Source organism: Pithys albifrons, chromosome 1, assembly GCF_047495875.1.
Source record: "Pithys albifrons albifrons isolate INPA30051 chromosome 1, PitAlb_v1, whole genome shotgun sequence".
NCBI lineage: Eukaryota > Metazoa > Chordata > Aves > Passeriformes > Thamnophilidae > Pithys > Pithys albifrons.
In genome coordinates, this window is record NC_092458.1 from 26,208,236 (window position 1) to 26,230,276 (window position 22,041).

General features: G+C 36.0%; 1 protein-coding gene across 5 annotated transcripts in view; it reads right to left on the bottom strand.

Annotated features, from left to right (window-relative positions):
• HERC2 (HECT and RLD domain containing E3 ubiquitin protein ligase 2) overlaps nucleotides 1-22,041 on the bottom strand; it is a 115,879-nt gene continuing 93,838 nt past the window's right edge. For all 5 annotated transcript variants that reach the window (XM_071547878.1, XM_071547865.1, XM_071547856.1 and 2 more), the window contains exons 77-93: nucleotides 21,922-22,037; nucleotides 21,598-21,796; nucleotides 20,231-20,445; nucleotides 19,216-19,393; nucleotides 17,357-17,518; nucleotides 16,152-16,243; nucleotides 14,837-14,976; nucleotides 13,609-13,796; nucleotides 12,756-12,953; nucleotides 10,792-10,875; nucleotides 6,354-6,495; nucleotides 5,416-5,610; nucleotides 5,213-5,325; nucleotides 4,141-4,331; nucleotides 2,314-2,419; nucleotides 1,561-1,773; nucleotides 1-1,001 (exon numbers count right to left, since the gene is read on the bottom strand). In XM_071547878.1, coding sequence (XP_071403979.1) covers nucleotides 729-1,001; nucleotides 1,561-1,773; nucleotides 2,314-2,419; nucleotides 4,141-4,331; nucleotides 5,213-5,325; nucleotides 5,416-5,610; nucleotides 6,354-6,495; nucleotides 10,792-10,875; nucleotides 12,756-12,953; nucleotides 13,609-13,796; nucleotides 14,837-14,976; nucleotides 16,152-16,243; nucleotides 17,357-17,518; nucleotides 19,216-19,393; nucleotides 20,231-20,445; nucleotides 21,598-21,796; nucleotides 21,922-22,037 — 2,805 coding nt within the window. In that variant the 3' untranslated portion in view covers nucleotides 1-728. The remainder of the gene's footprint in view (nucleotides 1,002-1,560; nucleotides 1,774-2,313; nucleotides 2,420-4,140; nucleotides 4,332-5,212; nucleotides 5,326-5,415; nucleotides 5,611-6,353; nucleotides 6,496-10,791; nucleotides 10,876-12,755; nucleotides 12,954-13,608; nucleotides 13,797-14,836; nucleotides 14,977-16,151; nucleotides 16,244-17,356; nucleotides 17,519-19,215; nucleotides 19,394-20,230; nucleotides 20,446-21,597; nucleotides 21,797-21,921; nucleotides 22,038-22,041) is intronic.

Below are 22,041 nucleotides of genomic sequence, written 5' to 3' on the forward strand. Positions count from 1 at the left end.
TTTTCAATGTGGCAGAACTTTTATTTGGAAGGAAATTATAACTTTTGCATTTACATGGCACCAATTATATACAGTACACTTTCCATGATAAGAATTATGATGCTGTTCACAGAAAGGTATCAAATTCGAGATAAATAACGCATAAGCTAAAATATACAAACCAGGGGTGGAGGTGAAACTATTGGCCATTTTTAATTATCTATAGAAGAATTTCAAGGAATAATGTTTATTCAATGTTCAAAAACTTTTAACAAACTTCTAGTAAAGTTAATTGAAATATTTATAATACTATTCAGATGTTGCACAGTATTTCCAATATACAATCAAGGAGATGCACAGAACACAACACTTAATATGAAAAAAACCCTATTGCACCCACAATTTAAAGGTTTCACTGCCATCTGGATGCTGCACTACCATATTTATATAAACATTTACAACACTTCAGTAAACACAAAGGTTCTAAATGTAGTGCAGCATAATGGGGGGCCACTTTCAGCTCTTAAAATAAATGTTAAATGCCCATATACTGTGCCATTTATTTTAAGCTGATGGTTTAAGCTGTAACCCTTAACTCCTACTGTAGCAAACACACTTTCCCCATGTTCAGAAGATTACCATCCCTCTGACTATATAGGCCATATTCTGAAACCTACACTGACCTTGGCTTCATTTTCATTTCGGCATTTTGCCTCAGTGCTTGTGACAACTATTCCTTTTATTACTTTTCAATGTCCTGTTAAGTAGTCCTGTGTAGAATCTGAAGCAAAAGAATCTGCATCTTCATTATCAGAATCATCACTACTGTCATCAGCCGCAGGCTCTCCTGTCAGTGCTATCCGGGCATAATCATCAGTGTCTATAGACTTGCAGAAGTGAATGGCATACTTTAGTTTTTCCTCTAGTACTTGCTTACAGGAATATCTGGGCAGCTTCAGGAGAAAGAAGCAAGTGTATGACTCAGGAAGGAAGTGATCTGGAGGATTATATTTATCCAATACCTGTTGAATAAACAAAAAACATAATATTTTCATTCACTGTCCAAACCACAAATAAATATCAATATAATAATAGGGATTTTTTTCAACAGCATATTTTATTTTTGATTCTGATGAAGTTTCGTAAAAGAAAAGATGAAATAAGTTTTCCCTACACTAAGTAAATAAATAAAAACAGACATGTATGAGTTGCTTTGATTATGAATATGTGGTGTATTACTTCAGAAAGAATCAAAACATCATTTGAAGATTGGCAGTTTTAATTTAGCTGAAATTATTAACTAAGCTGAATGAAGTGCTAAATGCATGCCAGCAAAAACAGCTGAATGACAGTGGAAAACTATCAAAATCCAGAGGAATAAGTGGTTGGGAAATTAAAGGAAGAACCACTTGTCCAACTCAAGAGAGAAGAATATTTGTATACATTAATGGTCTCTGTTGCACTGTCAAATCTACAATGCAATGTTGCAAAACAGCTAATGAAATCAGCCTGTTCTCTTGTTATATCATGCTACTTCTCCACAACCAGTTTTTTTAAACACCCCCATCCCATACCCCTTACCTGAATAACAAAGTCTCTCCCCCTAAAGTCTGCAATAGTCCTGGGCAACCTTGTTCTGCCCCACACAAAACGCAGGAAGAGAGATCGCTCTGTATTGGAGAAGGACTCCATCACTTCCCAGAACCACTGTATCAAGGAAGCAGTTGGTTCAATGCCTTTATAAGTTGCTACAGATTTCAGGAGATGAAGTGGAATATCTGGGCTTCCACATACCTGAAAAATAAGATACAGTGATAGGCTACACAAGTCTGATCAAAACAATTACACGTGATTTGTTCTTTTCATTCCTTTAAAATATTTAATCATCTTTTACCCTGACAACTGAACATTCAAATATTTGAAGTGTCATGCATAGCCTCCTATTACAATAGTACTAAATATACATCTTCCCATCAGGGGACAATAATGAACCTTCTTTCATATTCCTGAATCACATAAAGAATTAAACATTTTACTTGGAGAAATATCTCCAGTTCACCTCCTATATCCCTGTCATGTGGGGTTTTTTTGGTTTTGCTTGTTTCTTCCTGAAATAATTCATTACATCACTGCTCAGCTATATAGAAATAACCTTACTAACACCAGTAGGTTAATTAAACATTTTCTACTCTTTTCTTGAACTGAATGTTTGCAACCACAGAGCAATCATTAAAAACAGCATTTAATGTGGGGTTTGGATTAGTAAAAATTTAAATGAGTGAATAGTCTCACTCCAAGTTAGTTTGACAGAAGTAACAAAGCAGAAATTGATACCATAGTTTCCAGTTCGTATCCTGTAAAGAGTGAAAGTAGAGGAACTGGAACAACACGGGCCATCCCCTCACGAACTGCTGCAACCTGTTCATCAAATTCATGAAGCCTGCAAAGACACAGGTTCAGAATTTCTGTGAATGTCATTTGTAACAATTACTGTGGTATCAAGGCAACTTTAATAATTCTCCTCAAGTCTCCAGCTATATGGCAAGGAACATTAACAAACATTTATCACAAGATACTTGACTTTCTACACCAATTCATATTGCACAGCAAGCTCAATATGGAGAGGTATCTCCCAGTTTAGGATATTTTATTTCCAGTATTATTCATGTGCTATGCCTGGCAAAAACAAACCAATACCCAACTTGAAAACAATATGCTCTTGGGAAAAGAGCAGTTGTGTCTTGAAACCATAGCCTCATATATTCTCAGCACTAGACAGACATTCTGGTGAAAGAAAAATGGGTCTGAACATGATGTCTGTGGGGACAGGAGATTTTTTTTATTTCAAGGCAGACACAGATTAAGAACATTTTTCTGCTGTTTCTGATGCCACACAGAATTTGTGTTTTGCGTTTTTTTTTTTTCCTGTCAAATAATTTCTGAGATTTTTTACAGAGCCCTCCAGAGCAGAGATTCACATCTTTCAGAAGTCCTGTCTTCAGAGTAGTCATCACCAAAATAAACAAAGATGTCAGGGCAAGTTCGGTCTTTTGCATCCACTTTTCCATGTGAATTCTGTTCAGGTGCTAGTTTTCCCTCACAAGGCTGTCATGTAGTTAAGGAACTAGATGCTTATAAACCTTTCAATGTTTCCCCCAAAGACCTTTCGACTGTAAAATGCTTTAGAATTGCTTGTGTCCTTTGAGGACAGTCAGAATTGGCAATAAAGCAAAGCCACTTCTTCAAAGGAATATCCATTCCAAATGAAATCCCTCTCTCTACTTACAAAAACAGGTTTAAATATTGGTTCATAACCATTTAGAGAGGGGGAAAAAAAAGACTAATTCAATAGTTGTTGGCAGACACTAACTACAAAATAATAAGCAAGTATTTAGTGATGATACAGTCTTGCTCAAGCATTCTCTAAAGCAGATGACTATGGTGGATTCAATAAAACAGCCATGAATCAGTTTCTCATCCAAATTATCTAAATTTACATATTTGTAGGCTCTAGACTTACTACTTCACATACAAGATGCCTATGGTTACTCATCAGATGCAGTCATCTAGATTAGCCACCTGGGTACACAAGCAGCCAAAGGCCTGTCTTCTGAAATACTGAAGAATTATTTCCCACTGATTTCAGTACAATGTTTGGCTTTTGGCACTTTTCAGCTTTTGGTTTTTTGGTGGGTGTGCATAGGTGTCATATCTGTGGAATGAACATTTTGGTTTTCTGTATTCCAATTTAGATAATAGAGTAAGAATTCAGCTGATACTGCCCTTGACTGCAACTGATGATAGGAAAAACTATGAGCAGCAGCAATAAATCTAAGCTCTCTTCACAAGATTGAGCCTATTACTTTAGTACACAGGAAGAACTAAATGCATGGGACAGTTCTCCACCTGTAAAACTGGCTGCCAAAACTGCTGTCAGGACAAATGCAGAGCCATACCTCCTTGTTTATTTTGTTTCTTAAAAACTAAGTTTAATATTTTTCTCCTTGGACAGATCAAGTGAAATCAGAAAATCAACACTGTAATCACATGAAAATATTTGTATATAAGAGGTTTAAGCAGTATATTGCTTAAAAGCTGTTCAATACTTTTTAAACGAAAATGCTTATTCATGTCAATAATTTTATGATTTATTTAACAAACCTGTAGTTTATTGCCAGCCTCACGTATTCTGCTCTGTTATCCAGTGTAATATGGGTGTACTTGGAACTCAATTGAATATCTTGTCCACTTGCATTAGGCACAGTGAATGGGAGGCTCATAGCTTCAAATTCTTCTGAAGTAGCTTCATTGTCTCGAATGTACATAAGCCCAGGAATAAAATCCTTATCAACCTTTTGAAAGTAACAAATCCATGTTAAGGTCAGTTTATTAGCAGTATACAAAAGTGCCTCTTACACACCAAAAGCAGTGTCATCTACCAAAAACTTTGACAACTGTCTGACCACAACCCACCTAACTTAATCTCAAAGCCATAGAATGGCTTAGTATTTTACATAAAATTTCATTATGTTGGATGTTGGAAAGTGCATGTGTTCTAGATTTCAATTATTTTGGAGAGTATTCGCCAAGAACTGTATTACATGAGAAAATGGATTTAAAGCTTAAAAAATTAATCACCTCTACCAATGCTGGGTTTGGTAAAAAAGGAATTCCTTTATTGACAAGTGACTCAATGCTCTTACACTAAGTACATTTCTACATGACAATATTTGAGAAGGAGCCCTTCTCTGTAATGAAGACACAAGTCTTACTCCACATTTACTGAGCTCAGTAAACAAAAACTAAAAGCTTGTGTTAGTCAGTATGTGAGCATAAACTAGTAGTAGTTTGAACTCATTTTTTGTTACTTCAAAAGAGTACAGGCATGTGCACTCAAATCAGTTATCACATCTTGGCAAAACAGACAGTAACAGCTACAGAAAGGTCTGCTGGGAAGTAGGAATTCAACCATAAAGATCTGTCTAGTCAAATCCACAAGAAGATCTGAGAATGCTCTAGAATTCAAACAAGATTTTTTAACTACTTTTGAAACACTCACATTTGCAGTTTTGTCCGTACAAATCATCCTCACATGCTGGCTCAAAATGTAAAAGGCCAATCAAGATACAGGCATATAGAAAACCAGGGAAACCAGTCACTTGAGAAAAGTTTATGCTAGAGTATGCTTGTCTTCTGTAAGCAATATCCTCCTCAGGAATTTCATCATACTAACCTCACTGAGATCAGCAATTGTTAGGTTCATTCCTGCAAGCTGTTTCCACACTGGTTCAGCCAAGTTGAGGCTCAGAGGGCTGCCAGTCCGGATAGCAATGCCCAAAAGTACACCTGTAAGTTTAAAGTTGGAGGTTTTTTTAGATTCTCAATATTCTGATAATGTAATGCAAATAGAGTACCACAAAGTTGCTAATAAATTACCAAGAAAACGAAACATGTTCATATGCAGGAGTGACTTGGAAGCAGGATTTAATAGGAAACAATCTCTGTTTGCCCCAGATTCATCTCTTCCATTGGGTGTCACAATTAACAGAGGAGTCAGCCCATTCTGAAGCTCTTCACACATTTCTGCTATGGATTCACTATAACCTCCACCACAGTCATCCACAGATTCACCTTGAAGAAAAAAGGTTCAGAATTAGATGTTCTTTCAAAAATAACTGAATTATTTCCTTCCATGGGCATAACTGATTAAACAAAAGTTTACAAAAAGCTGCACTGTGTTATGTGTTCATATGAAAACCCTTGAAGTTTTCCTCTACATTTGGATGTTTCCAGTTCATTGTAAAATGCAATTACGTAGAAGATTATGTGACATATCACAGTGACAAAACTATTACTTTGACAGAGTATAACTAATATTTTGTGTTATACTATAATCAAAATAAAACAGAGTTAGAAAAGAAAGTCTTGCTTTGTCTTTCATTAATTGGCATTTTAAGGAAGACGTACTTTATTTAGCTCATATTCAGTAGATTGAATAGCTCTTCAATCTAAATATTTTTCATTAAGAAGCTCAAAGTGATATGGTGATTTGTAAAAACAACCTAGTTAGGATTATTTACCAATTCAGACAGCTGAAAAACAGGTTTAGGTTTTGTGAAATGTCTGTAGCAAGCAGAATAGCTGCCCCTGGAATTTGAGGAGAATTACACATTTCCATTAATCTTGAGGACTTTTATAGAGTCATTTAAAAAGGTTTTTTACTTCCTAACATTTTAAACACCTTCCTCTGCCTACACACATACATTAGCTGTACCTTGCTTCCTTCCTTCAGATTGTCCAACAAAGTAAACCTCAAGAAAACTGTAAAGTTAAGTGCAAAGTATAGGGGGGTGAGGCGTGGAGAATTCTCTTACCAACAAACTTTACTTTCCAAACACGATGAGGAAGCAGAAGGCTATCAGGGCTAAAGGAACTCATTTTAGCACACATCTGTCCAAACACTGACTTTGTACCATCAGGTCCAGCCAGTCCTCCTTTACTTCTAGAACGTTTTACCTATGGAGTAAGGCACATTATAAAAGTCACTGTAAGAACATATTTCAGCTGGCATTTCTGTGCAGATAGATAAGGGGTTTTCAGTTCCCCCAACCACCAACAGCTTACTTTTCATTTCAAACAGCGCTTTGTTCATCTGTCACTACTCAGCACTATATCTGTTTATCTTTAAAGGAAAATGAAAAGACAGAGGATATCAATGATAAAGTCTGATGACAAAGACCTCTTCTCCTATTTCTAAAGAAGCAGCCAATGCCTTGGCAAATTCAGGTTTTTTGACTGCAATCCATTTAGTTATTTCATCCTGTCTCTACTCATACATTCAATTGATGAATGTAAGTTTTTCACATGAGACAGATCAGAGGCTGTGTTGTTGGCCAGTACTGAATACAGGCTATTCTTATATTCATTAATGATAATGACTAAGTATGCATCTATGATACTTACGACAAGCCTCTAAAAACGAGTGCTATCAAAATACATATCTATGTAGACACACAAGTTCTTAGGCACCTACAGAAAATGTGTACTTTAAGAGTTTATTTGAAGATCCATAATAATTGGAATGCAAGGAAAATCCCATGGATTTTGCTGCAAGAGATGCACACAACAAGGATAAGAATATAGAAAGGATTTCACCAGTATAGAGAGGAAAGAACTGGAAAGTAAACAGAGGGCTGGAGAAACACAAAACTTTTTTTTTTCCCCCTTGCTGTTCTGCACTTTATATTCCTAATCTGTTCTGACTGCAAAGGACTACAGTGCAGGTGATGGCCCAATATCTGTGAGACTGTTCACTCGGAAATAACCCTGACTCATTCTACTAAAATGTATTTAGTTCCACTACAAGCTGTAATGCATCTCAACATTCAGTTGTTCTGATGCTGCATATTTCTGATGGCTTTGGATAAATCAACCCCCGCATTTTTTTCAGGTTTTACTGAAAGGCTGACACACTCAAATCCTCCTCATATATAAGATACTCTGTGTCAACACAAGCTGGTTTTAATTCAGCAGATTTCTGAGAAATCTGTATGTCCAAGAAGTTTTAAGTTGAGAACTGAGTCACTGAATCTTCTCTTAAGAAGAAGAAAGTATGAATAGAAGGTCTATGAAAGCAGTAGTTAATTCACTGTTTTTTTTCAAACCTTACACTTAAAATACAAACTAATCAAGTTACAATAAAAACAGAAGAAATCCTGACTGAATTGAATAGAACGGAATACACGTTTTACACATTTCATTTAGTATTTCTTTCCTAGCAACACTGAAACAAAGAGCAAGAGCCACTGAAGTCAATCTGTAAGCTGGTTAAAGCATTTTCAAGTAATGAAGACCAAAATTTAAGTTCTTTCTCTGAATCACAAAGCTTTGTATTTGTCTAAAGCAGTTTAAGTTTACCTACTAAAATACCATGGCCATTTTATGTGACACTCTTCAACCCACAGAACTTGGCAGACAGGTAGAACATAAAGCCATGCACTTGGACACTAATAAAAAAAGTTTGCAAAAAGATGACAGCTCCTTAGTAGGAATCAGCCAAGAAAGGGAAATACAGTTCACACACAAGACTGACCCAGAAAGAAAACAAACACAATTCAAGGATATGTCATGAAATCAACCTCCAGAAGAGGCAGAGAAGTATCAGTTCAGTAACTATAAGAGCACAGACACAGTCTCACCTGTACCTTGAGTTTCAGTCACCTATGCTCAAACTGAAATGCTACAAATAAAAGAATATAAAAAGGCAAAGAGCAAAGAAAAGACTATTCTACACATGCAGACAAAAAACCTTCGCCTCATCAGTGTAGAAAAATGAAGGCTGTCATGAAATGAGTGTTCTTCGGAAGTACATTTGATAACGGAGAAGACAACAACCAGGAGGGAGGAATGTTATTTAAACTGAAATACAACCCTCAAAAAGGAACAAAACATTCATTCATATGCTATGTCTGCTTTAAGATCAGATCATTTTTACTCATCATGTTCTTGAGATTTTTATAACCCACATTTAATAAGGAGTCCTTGTGAGGAGGAAGAAACTAGTCAAAGTGGGATTTCATATATCCATACGTGCCACATTCCTCCCTTGACAGTAGAGAACATTAAACCAGGAAACTCTTTGCAGTACTAAATTCATGAAAGAATACATTCTCCTTAATAACTGAAATTTGTTTCCCTTTGAAAAGGAGGAAATTCCTTTCAACTGCTGTGCAAAGATATGTTTTAACAGCATTATGATAGGTCATAACACACTGTCCATTTGACATCACATGATCTACACCACTACTCAAACACTGGGTAAATCTGATCTGCTACCAAGAGGGTCAGTAAGTAAACCTGAGTACTGGAACTGGAACCCTGTCTAGGCATATAACTCTTAGTTCACTTTCTGGCTTAGTCTTCAACTACTTCTATTACACCTTTCCATAACAAGACCCAGGTGCTGCTTTGGAACATTTCACTTAATGACCATTCCCCAAAAGTAATATGGATAAAACTGCATCAAATTTCTTCTGTCCTGTGCATTCCTCCAAAAGACGAATTCCTCTGTGCATTTAAGTTACACTCTTTTCTTCTACACCTCAAAGCATAAAATATCTACACTCAATTTTATGCTACAGAAATACCAGTACTAAGTTACAGTACAGCCATTTCATTGTATTCCACATATCCAGAGAAGGAAAACTACATAAAACTACCATGTCCCACCATTACAAGGCAAAAAAAAAACACAAACCAGGGCCAAGTACTATGGAAGTTGAATATGATATACTCTAAAGGAATCTGGTCCATGTAACACTGGATCTCAGGATGAGGGAGTGGTGTTTTGCTTGCTTTTACACTACAAGTTAGACAGCTGTTATGTCCAGTTCTGGTACTTCCAAAGAAACCACTGAACAGCAAGGGACACTAAGTAAGTATTTTAAAAAAACAAGTAAATATCTGGAAAACATCTTTCAATTAAAAACTCATCTGTTTATTATATGCAATTGAAGATGAAGTGAATTGACTGCACCATATGATCTATGAACTGCAAGAATAGTCTTCTAAAAGCCAAGTCAAGCTGCATTTTATCTTACAACTGCAAATAGGATGGCAATTCTTAACATTGATAATTAGGTTTTTTGAGACTGTGTAAAACAGCTTTGAATCTTCAATCAAGTATTATAAATGATCAGCTTAAGAATCCTTATTTTCATTATCAGCAAAACCTAACTCAAGAAATTGTGAGCCATCCTGTGTAATCAAGCCAGATTACAAACACGGCTTTTTAGCTTTCTCTTGGCTAAATCTAAGGCAGACTTGTGTTGAAGCAATATTTCATTTCCCACAGAAGTTATGAAGAAGGAAAGCTACCAATGCATTTCTAGAGTTCAAGACAGATTTAAGTAGCAAACATTCAAATATTCATGAAAAGTTTACCTCAATTGATGAACTCAACGGTTCATTAAGGAGGACACTTGGAAACGGCCCCAAACCTACTCATTAGTTTCAAAATTTTCAAAATTTTTCCACCCGACCCTTACAAAGAATAGATGTTCTTACTTTCTTCAATATATATATAAAAAAAAAACTAAACAGGAAACCAGCACTAAAGGAAAGAAATGCATGAGGACTATGTAAGACCAGACTTCAGTCCATTTAAATGAAAACAATGTTTTTACTATACTATGTTACAGAAATATCTATGGAAAAAAGACATAACTGGCCTAAGGCACAGCATTACATTTTCTAACGTCAATGATAAGGAAAAAAGACCTTTTGTATTAAGGAGTTCTGCAATCAATATGACCACATGTGATGAACAGCAAAGGACAAGAATTTATCAGTCTGATATTTAGTTATATTCAAAGGAGCTTTTCTCCTTGCCTTTTTCTTGCCCTTCCTGTTGTGTTATGAAAGCAACAGCTGAATAATTCAGCTGATCATTCAGAAAGGTAAGAAAAGCATCAGAATCACTACTTTCTTAAATTATCTCTTACATTATCTAGTGTAGGAATTTTCAGAAAGCAGTCCTTTGTCAAGCAGGACATACTTTGCTCATTAGAGTCTCAATCATTCACTTAACATTTCACCAAGTGCCTCCCTCTCTCCAAACAACTACAGTGTGGATGAAAACATATTGAAAATAAGTAGCCCTTACTGCATTCACTTATTTATTGTTTGATTCAAAAAAAATTCTACTCTTCAGTACTCAGATACCAAACAGGTGAAACAAAGGGGTTTGACCAACATTGATTGCACTGTGGGCTAAACACACAGACAGTACATCTGAACTTCAGCTTAATATACCTGTATCCTGTTGAGCTCTACAACTGGACCGTGCTGACGATCTCTCACCATGGTTGCTTGCACAACTTTTCTGAAAGCTGCTTCCTTAACAAAAGGAAAATACAAAAAGTTAAGATAGTGGCAAAACTGCAATCAAATAAGAATGCTGAACACATTTCACAGATAAACACATACTTAGTTCAACTCAGGAAAATAAAAAAACAACAGAATAGAGAAACCGATGCTGAAATAATATCTTTCAGCAATTTCTGAGTACCCAACAAAACACTAGAAAAGGCATAACACATCTTTTTTAGAAGAAATGGAACAAGCATCAAATGCTTTTGAAATCTTAAAAATTAACAAAAGCAATGCAACAGAAGATAAAGCTGTGAGATGTTGTGAAGGATCATGTTATCTGTACTAATAAGATTCACGTCTGAAACAGTGGGGATACTAAAAAAGCAAAGAAGAAAATCCCTCCTGTATCACTCAAAACCATGGCTTGAATGGTTGCATTGCACCAAGATTTACTTACTATTAAGCAACCAGCATACTACTGAGTACAGGCATAAATTAGTTCACAACAGAATTATGTAAGTATATAGAGAGTAATTAATGTCACTGAATGAAAGATGAGATCATCTTGCTATGGAAGACAATAAATAACAAATATAATTTAAAGAAAGGTTTTCATGCAAATTCAAGTATCTTACATTCTCTCACTAAATATTTAGATCTACAGCCAGTTTCAAGCAAGATTAAGAAGATTTTTAAGTCTTCAGAATCTCTGAAGGTAAACCTGACAAATGCCTAGATATGAATACAGCATTGCAACTTCTGCTGTCTCTGTTGAATGCTTCTGACATAAAATACACCGAATACCACATTTTATCTTATATGTGAAACCTTTCAGTAGCTATTCTGCAGACTGAAAGCAGAAGAGTGTAAATGTGACTCCTGCACACCCATTCTTCTATGTAACATCATATATGTAAGGACTCCCCATTAATAGCACTAACATATGAAAGTGTCACAAACAGAACAGCTAGGATTTCTGCTTCCTTTTTTTTCCAATTTAGGTTTTGATGAAAAATGTGTTGCCTTCCCTTGGTCTGTGAAGTATGTATACAGCTTGATTGTTCTGCTACACAATTTCACTGGAGCCTAGGGAAAGCAAACTTGAGACAACACATGCTAAGGAGTCTAGTTACAGGCCATGTGTCTTATTTAAGGACATAGAACAGCACTGCAGGGGCAAACTTAACTGTTTCTCTTTTCAAAGATATCTCCCAGCAGATTTGTCCGTTTATATAATGTGGTTTTTTTCAGTTAGACAAATTACTATGACAGTGAGAAAACTCAGATCCAAAACTGACAATTATACTGAGGGCAAATCGTGTTTTTACAGGTTTACCATATCTGAAATTTTGAAGAGGTCTTGCAGCTTTGAGGCATTGCAATTATCCACATTCTCTCATGACTGACTTCACTTACAACTATAAAAATCCACTTTCTTTATCAATTTGAGATTGAACTCCTGGGTATTCTATTTTCACTTCTGGCTTAGTCTAAAACAAGTTTGTATCTGCACAGAGCTTTGGATCAGCCAGTTTATTACCTGACCTTGATAAATGAAATACAAACAGATATGCACTGGTTATTGTCTGCTATTTTATATTTTTTTTCCAGGAAACCATCTACTGAATACTCTAGAAGAATTCAGCAATACTACACACTAAAGATTTACAGTGTGAAGTTATTTTCAAGATCAACATACAAAAGCACTAAGATGAAGAACTGAGGAAAACACAAGAGAACGAACACATTCACAAAGAAAGCAATTTGCATCATCAGAATGCAAATATTTGATATACAACTTACAGAACAAATTGACATATATCTTCATTCTTCACAAAGAATTTAAACAGTACATTACATTTAGAGTTACAAATCTCTCCCTTAAAAACATCGTGATAAAATACCTTTCCTTGTGATATCAGTATTCCTCGTAATGTGTCAAACCCAACTGAGGGTCCTTGGCCAGTTTCATCAAGTCTTCCTTCAAGATCAAACATTGGAATGCAAGGACAGAAGAGTTCTGAAATGTGATGCAGGAGCAGAAGCCTGTTTCTTAATGAAATGATGGGAATTTCCTGCAGATGATTGTACTCCATAGGAACCTACAATAAGGAATTGACATCCAAATGTAATTTAGAATTATTATATAATTTATTTTATTAACTAGAACAACAATCTTTAGATTTGTAAATAAATTTGTAATAGAAATTCAGATATTTGTTTATTCACACTGTCAAAATTTAACACATGGAGTTCAGTTGTTTATAAAAGATACTAATAGCATCCTTTCTAAACTGAAACAAGATTTAGAAATATGACAGCTGGAATGTAAGTTCTATTCTGTATTTTAAAATTTATCCATGAACAGACACGTTACATCCCATCATCACTACACCCAGGCCTTATAGCTGAAATACAGAATATTGAAAAAACAATCTCTCAAAGTAAAGCAATGAAGAGCACCCTTGAAAGTTACAACATTTTCATAACTGCAGTACAGAATTAAATTCCTGCCAATTTTCACACTCAGTTACTGTTCTGCATTTGGATTAAAAACTGAATGAAGAGGTTTATCAGCTCAGAAAAGCAGAATCCTTTGAAAATATGGAAATAAAACAAAGAAACTGGCTCAAACTTGAAGCCAAAACAAAGCACACTGAGCTTATGCAGGGAATCAAAAGGAACTACATCAACTGAAAGAGCACATAAGCATACTAAGTACGTTTAAATCTGAATTCAATAAGCCAAAAATATTACCTGTGTAGGGAGCTTGCCAGCATTAGCAGGTTTACTAGTTGACCAAGCTAAAGTATGTGCTGAGCCACAGGCTACTCTGTTGATCTTTTTACCCTGAAGCGCTGCAACCAAGCGGGGTCTTTGGATGGCATTAGTTGTTCCATCTCCAAGCTGGCCTTCATCATTATCTCCCCATGTATACACTTCTCCTAAATCAATAACAATAATTGATTATTATGAACCTAACATACAAGCTTTTTGCCTTTTTTTTATTAACATTTATAAAACGTAACCAATTGAGGCCTTGAGCTGTAACCAAGATTTCAAGGACTGATGGCCATCCTGAAATCCACTATCTAGTGCAGATATATCTTGAATGACACAGATAAGTCCACAGTCTTTGCAGAGCAGCTAGCATAAGATGCATTTCTTTCCTAGTAGTTTGTATAACTAAAAAGTTGTTCCAGAATAGGAGAAAATGGTGGAGCAGAAGAACAGAATTCCAGAGACAGCCTATATTTTATAGTTTATAGAAAAAACCCCAAAGCCAGTATTTAAAAAAAATTAAAACCCCTTAATATTTTATATGACATAAAAGATCCTGTGTTAAGTTGCATTATTAGAAAGGACATTAAAATAGGTCCTTACTGTTGCAAGATAATTGGAAAATACTTTTGAAGTAACAACGTTGTTCCTGAGCATTCATTTTCCATAGCTATATTCACTATTCACATTCATTTTCTGCAGCTATATTTCACTAACACCCATAAAACACTCAGTTATTGTGCAGATTTGATAATTAAATGTGGGAGCAAGTCTGCTACAAAGAATATTCAGTATGTCAGCCCACTCTGTAAGAAGCAATATTGTTTGTGCAGTGCCTCATTTAGCAAGTTAAACACTTCAGCAGACTCACAAGATCCTGCAAAAATAAAGCCAAATCCATTCAGTGCTACTGTTTGACCATTCTGCAATTACTTTTAGAGCTCTGTATTTTTCATTGACCACCAGTGTTCCTGCAACTTGAATTCTTTAATTTTCATCAATTTAGTTTTATGTGATCACTTTAAATCAACATCATGCTTGCTGCTCAAGAAATATGCAACATCTGCAAACACAAAATACATCAATGCACACAGAGAACCAGCATTTTTAACAAGGACCAGCTACCAACATCGGACTAAATGATAAAGTTTCACTTTCTTCAAATTCAGAGAGAAGAACTAAGTAAACTATTTGATTATTATACCATCTTCAGTGCAGCAAACACAGTGCAAAGACCCTGTGGCAATTGCAATGACTTTCTTTCCTTGCAATCCCTGCACTTGTCGTGGTCTTCTAACATGGTCGTCAGATCCATGGCCTAACCGATGATAATCTCCTTTGCCCCTGCACAAAAAAGAGTAAAACATTTCAAAATTGTGTTTTAATCGTCGAAAAAATGTAATGACAGATAATGGCTGATACTTGATCTGGAGATATAAAGTCCAATACCAAAATATTCTCCACATATTCAACATCAATCAGCCCTATTTCATATGGATGAGATTCTGCGGACACATACAAATTCTTAAATCTGCAATAGGCTGTTCCTACTTATTCTGTGTAGGGTCCTATTACCACTTTTGCAGGGAGTGATTTCTTTCTTTCTTCTTAAAAGGGTCAAGTATTCGAAGCATTTATCTGCAAAAACAGTATGTTTACTGATCTCATACTGATCACATTCTTCGTACAGTTTAAGGATGTCATGCAAACAAGGCAGCAGAGAGTAGCTGTGAAGGTATTTTGCTAGTCTTTTTACACATTTAAGTCTAGTTTAATTGAGAAAATTCGGAATGCTGTAGGAAGATTAAAACCATGAATACTAAAATCAAAATCTCACACTACAGCCACAAAAAGCTAGACATGATTTTGATAATACATGAGAATGTTATTTGTATGGCCAGACTTCGCGAATGAAGATTTGGGCAGGGCTCTCCCCACGTGGGTGTGCCCTTCCAGCCTGCACAGTGGACGTTTTAGGTGAAGCACAGCGTGCACAGAACTGGCCCCACCCTTTAAGTCCTAAGGTCTATTTGCCATGGCCGAGCGAGCTTGGACAGTGACAGGGAAGTTCTCGGGACTGTCACAGCACTCGGTACTAACCAGGGCTGACCCTGCTGAGCATCCGAGATGTGACGGGACGGGATGGCAGGGAGGCATTGAACTGCCAGGGGACGGTCCCCACTGAGACTCGAACTCAGGTCCTTGGGATTCAGAGTCCAGAGTGCTCTTCTTTACACCACGGAACCGCCCTTTGAGAATGTTTTTTACACTACTATCTTCCACCTTGCATAACGGTTCATGCTTATAATTCTTCTGTCTCCAAGACAAACACTTGGAATTTTCATTCATAGCACTATAGAATGTTCCCTAAACTGACAGATTTTATTAGTAATCATGACAGAGGAGCTCAAAAGCTTTTGATGGGATAGATCAAAACAGTGATGGCAGTGTATTACTAATATCTGTTACAGACAAGGTTATATCTAATACTGTCACAATAACTAATACAGAATACTTACCATGTATATACTGCTCCAGATTTGGTAAGGGCCACAGAAAATTGTGATCCACATTCTACTTTAACCACTCCAAGGCCTGTGAGAGAATCAATCTAGAAAAATAATATCAAATTAAATCAGACTTAATTAAGGAGGCTATAGTTTCATAGACTGCACAGTCTTAAGTGAAGTATAATGTGCAACTGTATGTCTATATGCATATGTACAAATTAAAAGGTTTACATAGATAAGAAGAATTCCACTCCTTTCATTTTTCTATCACTTACTACTTAAACACTAAAAAGAAGCTCAAATTTCACAAACTGTTGAAGATCATCTCTAGTATGTTTTGCCAAGTTACTTGGCAATTGCCCAAGTAGAAATGATAAGGCTTTGTCTACAAACACTCAACATTAATCATCCCTAGCTGGATGTGATTCTGCTGACATAATAAAAATATTTATACCTCGAGTAGAGTCTTCCTATTTCTTCTGTATATGCCCTTAAACCACTCTACCATCAATCTTATGGGACTGATGAGTGATGAAAGATAAACAAGCTATTTTCTCATTATGTTACATCATATTGGAAACATTTGAAAACAGAATGGGGATACCTATATCCAGCTAATAAAGTGTGATTGTGGATTTAGGATGTAAGGTTCACTGTGCATGGGTATACACAGTGACACACATTTCTCAAACACATGCAACATTCATCTTCAGAACAAGTGCTGGAATTCAAATTTGATTGCTACATGGATTTAATTTGGAACATGAAGAAATTCCAAGTCAACCATGCATTCACAGGAAGGGTTTAATATAAAGTTTAATGTAAGTTTAATATAAGATTACTTTTCAATGAATTGGTACCCCTTTCTGAAATGAACTTATGCCTTTAGGAGTATTATGGAAATGTATTAATACAAGCCAACGTAAAGATTTCTTGGCAAAATCTAATGTTTTGACCCGACTCAAAATCAAAATGAGAAATATTGCTCAAATCAGCAATGTTCGCCAAAAAAAACTTCCAAGTGCTACTTCATCAATCAGCATAAAACATCAAGACTTGTTATTGTAGCCTATAAAGTTCATTCTTAGCAACAATCAGAAGAACCCTGATGTCCCCGGACAGGTCAAAGTTTGCACATAGTGTCAAATCTGTCTTCGGTGTTCTACACCAACCAACATCATGGTTTCTAAAGCAACAAAATTACACTGAAATACCTTCATTGGTACTTTACAGCCATCACTGCCTCCTCTCCCAAGTTTTCCATAGTCTCCATCGCCCCAAGACCAGACTGTATCATCATCAGTCAGGCACAATGTCTGTGCATCTCCGCTGCCACAGGCTATATCAATCACACGGTAACCCTGGAGAGCTTCCACCTGTAACAAAATCAGCCAGTTTTGTTCACAATAAAGAGCTCGCTCATTTAGTTTCAGAAAAGATAACAAATCCAACTTGGTACTTCAATGGAACTGCAAGTCTGAAATAGCACAGGCACAAGCATATAGAGGCAACTCAAAGCATTCTGCTATTTTCAAACCAGCAAAATGAACACGAACTATGCATTTTAAATACAGAATTTATTTATTTTAATTTGTGAATTAGTTAATTTTTTTGACCTAAAATGTCAGGGAAAACAATTAATAAGAAATACTTAATGTTATCAAAAAATATATTCTATTAAAATAATTTCAGGCTCTCTGGGCAAGTACTGAATACAGTAAGGAAAAAGAAAAAAAGCTTTATTTTCAAAGTCTTTTACTAGTTTACAATGTTTGAGCACTTGCATCATAATCCGCATTTCATCAACTTCTTTGAAAAAGGTGCGCCACCTAGTGATGAAGTATGGGATTTGGAATCACCAAGAAAAAGCTTAGTGACCCACATACCTGTCACATCCTTCCCATCCTCACAACTACTTGAAATATATTATAGGTGGCACAATCCACCATCCAAAGCGGCATGAAACTTCACATACTTCAACTCGTCTACAGGTCATCTATTTTCACACTAACAAAGAACATGGAAGGGGGAAAAAGGAAAGGTGGTGCAGACCTTGCTTTTTCAGCGTCAGGGGAACAAGAATGTTTGAAAGCATGGGATAAAGTCCCAAAGAGGACTAAGAATATATGATACCTCATCTCACAAATTAAAACACTGGAAAAAGTTAATGCTTGTATTAAAAGAAATACATACAAAGAGCTATGAATAAAAATAACATTCAATTGCTAACATTCAACTTGATTCAAAAAATGCAACCTTAGTCTTTGCCATATTTTCAGCAAGAGAATACCGGTAGTAACATGAACTCTCATTTCAAAGGCAGGGCAGTTTTCCTAATACCACTATTTCTGACTAAAAGCTCTTAGATTCTAGTTTTCTAGATTTACCACTTAATAATAATCGCAGAATCACAGACTATTCTGAGTTGGAAGGGACCCACAAGGATCACTGAGTCCAACTCTTAAGTCAATGGCCCACATAGGGGATTGAAGCCATGACCTTGGCATTATTACAACCAAGTTCTTCTTCATCAAAAATTACTTAACTCAACTTTCTTTGACAAATTGCAATTAAATCCTTTCTAATTACTTTGGTTAAATTCTTACTAACTTCATATATATTCAGTGCCATCTGAGTATTCAATCATGACAATTAAGAGTATCATTTTGTCAGGAGAAAAAAGCAGTTTGCAAGTGACTATCACTGTTTTTACACTGTTATATTTTCCGGGAAGTAAATAATGAGGAGACACAAAAGACAAGGAACTTGTTACTTTCAGTGCAAACTACTCCTGGGAAAGGATGAAATTTACTTACTCAGGAGTGGAGTATTTGATTTGGGATTTTCTTTAAATCTCTAAAACAAATTCCCCGTAAGCTTTTTAGTGACCACTAGCAAAGTTTTGAAGCAACTCTTTCATTTTATCCTTCCAGTTGTGGCAACTTGTTAATTTCTTACAAATACATGCCACTGTTTTTAGTTCTTTCATTCTTTATATGCAGAAATGCAAAAAGTTACAAATCAGAAGGTATGAACTGGACTAGGACTGTGTAGTACTCTGAAGATTTCTTACCAGTTTAGGTTTTAGTTGGTCCTCACTATCTCCATGGCCAAGGCGTCCATATCTTCCCTTTCCCCATGTAAAAAGGTCCCCTGCGGCTGTAATACAAGCACTGTGTGCTCCCCCAGCAGCAATGTCAACCACTTCTATACCTCTCAGAGACTCAATTACTCGAGGACGATCACAAGGGCTGAAATGAAAACATCTGTCTGCAGAAAACTTGTGGAACAGACCATTCACATTGACCAATATATGGAGACAGCTTCTTAAAATAAGACTAAGGACATGAAAAACCACTGAGTATTTGCTTCACTCCAGTCAAAATCCTAAAGACTTCTTTTTAATTAGTCATTCAGAAATATTTATAGAGGCCTACAAAAAGCAAGAAGTATTTTACCATTGTAATACTACAGCACTATAGGTAAACTGAAACTACAAAACCACTTCAATTAAAATCTAGCCAAAGCCAAGACTGTACCTTGGAAAATCAGTCCAATTTAACATTAACAAAATCACTACCATAATTGTACTAGAATAAAATAATGTTTTATACTATGTATATCTGTATATTTATACTATGTATTATATGTATAAAACATAATGTTGCCCCCATGGACTTCAGCATTACTTTTACTTTTTGGATCAGAACATTTCATCACTAACACAACAAAACTTCTCACTCAATGTAGGCAACAGTGCCTGTGGAAACCGGGAGAACAATGGCAGTTTTGCTCTCAAAAGTGCCTGAAGTTCCACATATCCCCAAGACAGATCCCAAAGGAAAGCCACTGAACTTTAGCATCCACAGATATGTTAGAAGACAATATCTAAATACAGAAATCAGGAGTAGCTGCTTATCTGAAAAACATTTTGTAGTTCTCCAATTTTAGAATATATTTCCACATCACTACTTAACACTGATTTCTGCATGTAGGCAGTACTCATACAGCACTTTTAATTTAGAACAACTGTGATAAGTATCCATTCATCAGTTTTTCTTAAAATAGTATTTCAGAGTGTTACTTACCTTCGGTTTCCATGACCAAGTTTACCATCTTCTGCTTCACCCCAAGAATAAACTTCTCCCTCAAAAGACAATGCCAAACAGTGCTTTCCTCCTGAGTTCACTGCAACTTTCTTTATGAACACATGTTGAATGGATTCCAGTAAAGTCGGTGTAGAAACTGACTCTGTTCCTCCAATTCCAAGCCTACCACCTGCTCCATATCCAGTGGCATATAGCTTTAAAGTAAAGAATAAAATTTAATTTTCTTTGCCTCATGCACAACATTCGCTGGAGGTGTAGAGAAGAATTCTTAATGTATGTATGCCAGAATTCCAGTTAAAGGGAAGTCTAAAAAAAGAACAGTTTCTTATGGGCCTCTTATTTTCTCTCTTTTGGAAAATAAGAAATATTGTGAAGTATTTCACAAAAACTTTGGGAAAACATTCAAGTCAATAAGAACTTTCACTGACTTAGCAGATTTAGTTGGAAATACTAAAGCTTACTTTGTAAAACTCTCAAGAAACAACACCTTTGCATGGAAACATTACAAAATTATCTATCACTACCACCTGTAGCTCTCTTTCAAAAAGCATTACTCTAGTGTTCTTCCTTCTGTACAATATCTGCACCTAAACACAGTTGCTTCTTTCCCTTCTATCCCATAAATACAATTTTAAGTAATGTGTTTCACTCTCTTTTGGTCTCTCTGAAAATAATTTCTTTCAACAGAATTATGTCAAATGTCATTAATCTGTCTTTACCCTTCTGTGAATAATTAACAACAATGATCCTGACCCCAAGGAATCATTACAGTACCTCACTAGATGAACATAACTGTTACACAAAGCCCTGGCTAAAATTCTCCATCACATCCTTAACAGAGAGCAGCTATCTGTATAAAAACTTTTCAAATTCATGAACTTATTTTTCTCCTATACCTTACATTAAACTTCTGCACTGTGACTCCTTTTTGCTCAGGACTTAAGCATCTGCTAATTGGTTATCCTGCAATGTCTAACTTACATTTAGCCAACTGTGAATAAACTCAGATTACACCTCTCCCCTGTCAGAGAGACATAATCACCACTACGTTTTACTGTCTGTCCTGTTTTATGGAACTCCCTGAGCACTTTGTGTGTATCCAGCTTTGTTTCCCAAAATTTGATCACATTTTTGAACCGAGAACTAAAGTATGTGTCATTCCTAGAATGCACTGGTGGAACTGGTACACTTCAGATTCTTTCAAATAGTCAAATAAAACAAAACCACTACTACCAATAACAATAATAAACCTGTGCTATGCACAGTATTTTTCATTTAGCCAGACCCATTGTGACTGAGGATGAAATATTTCAAGGGGGTCAAACAATCGCTTGTTGCATCCTTACTTTCCCATCAGCAGTCACTGCAAAGAGAGTCTGTTCACCGCCAATTAACTGCACTGGTCTGAGGGTAGCAAGAGCTTCACAGGGAGTTGGGACTTTGACTTTTGCCCCTTCAATTCCACCAAGTTGTCCTCTGTGATTATGCCCCCAACCATAAATAGTTCCACTGCCTCCAGCTGAAAGTGTCCAGTCATCAGGACGCCTGCAGAAAACGCAGAACAAACAAATTCTTAAAAGAGCTTTTGGAAAGTCACAGAAAATGCAGTTTATCATTGTATGACAACAAAGTATCTCAAGACCAAATGAGTGACAGTTGAAAGAAATAACCTGTTCATCCACTGGACAAGCTGCTCATCCTGTTCTCTCTTGAAGACATCATGGCACTCATGAAGAACATCCATATTTTCATTATCTGCCATCAATTCTCGGATTTTCTTCGCCACCTGT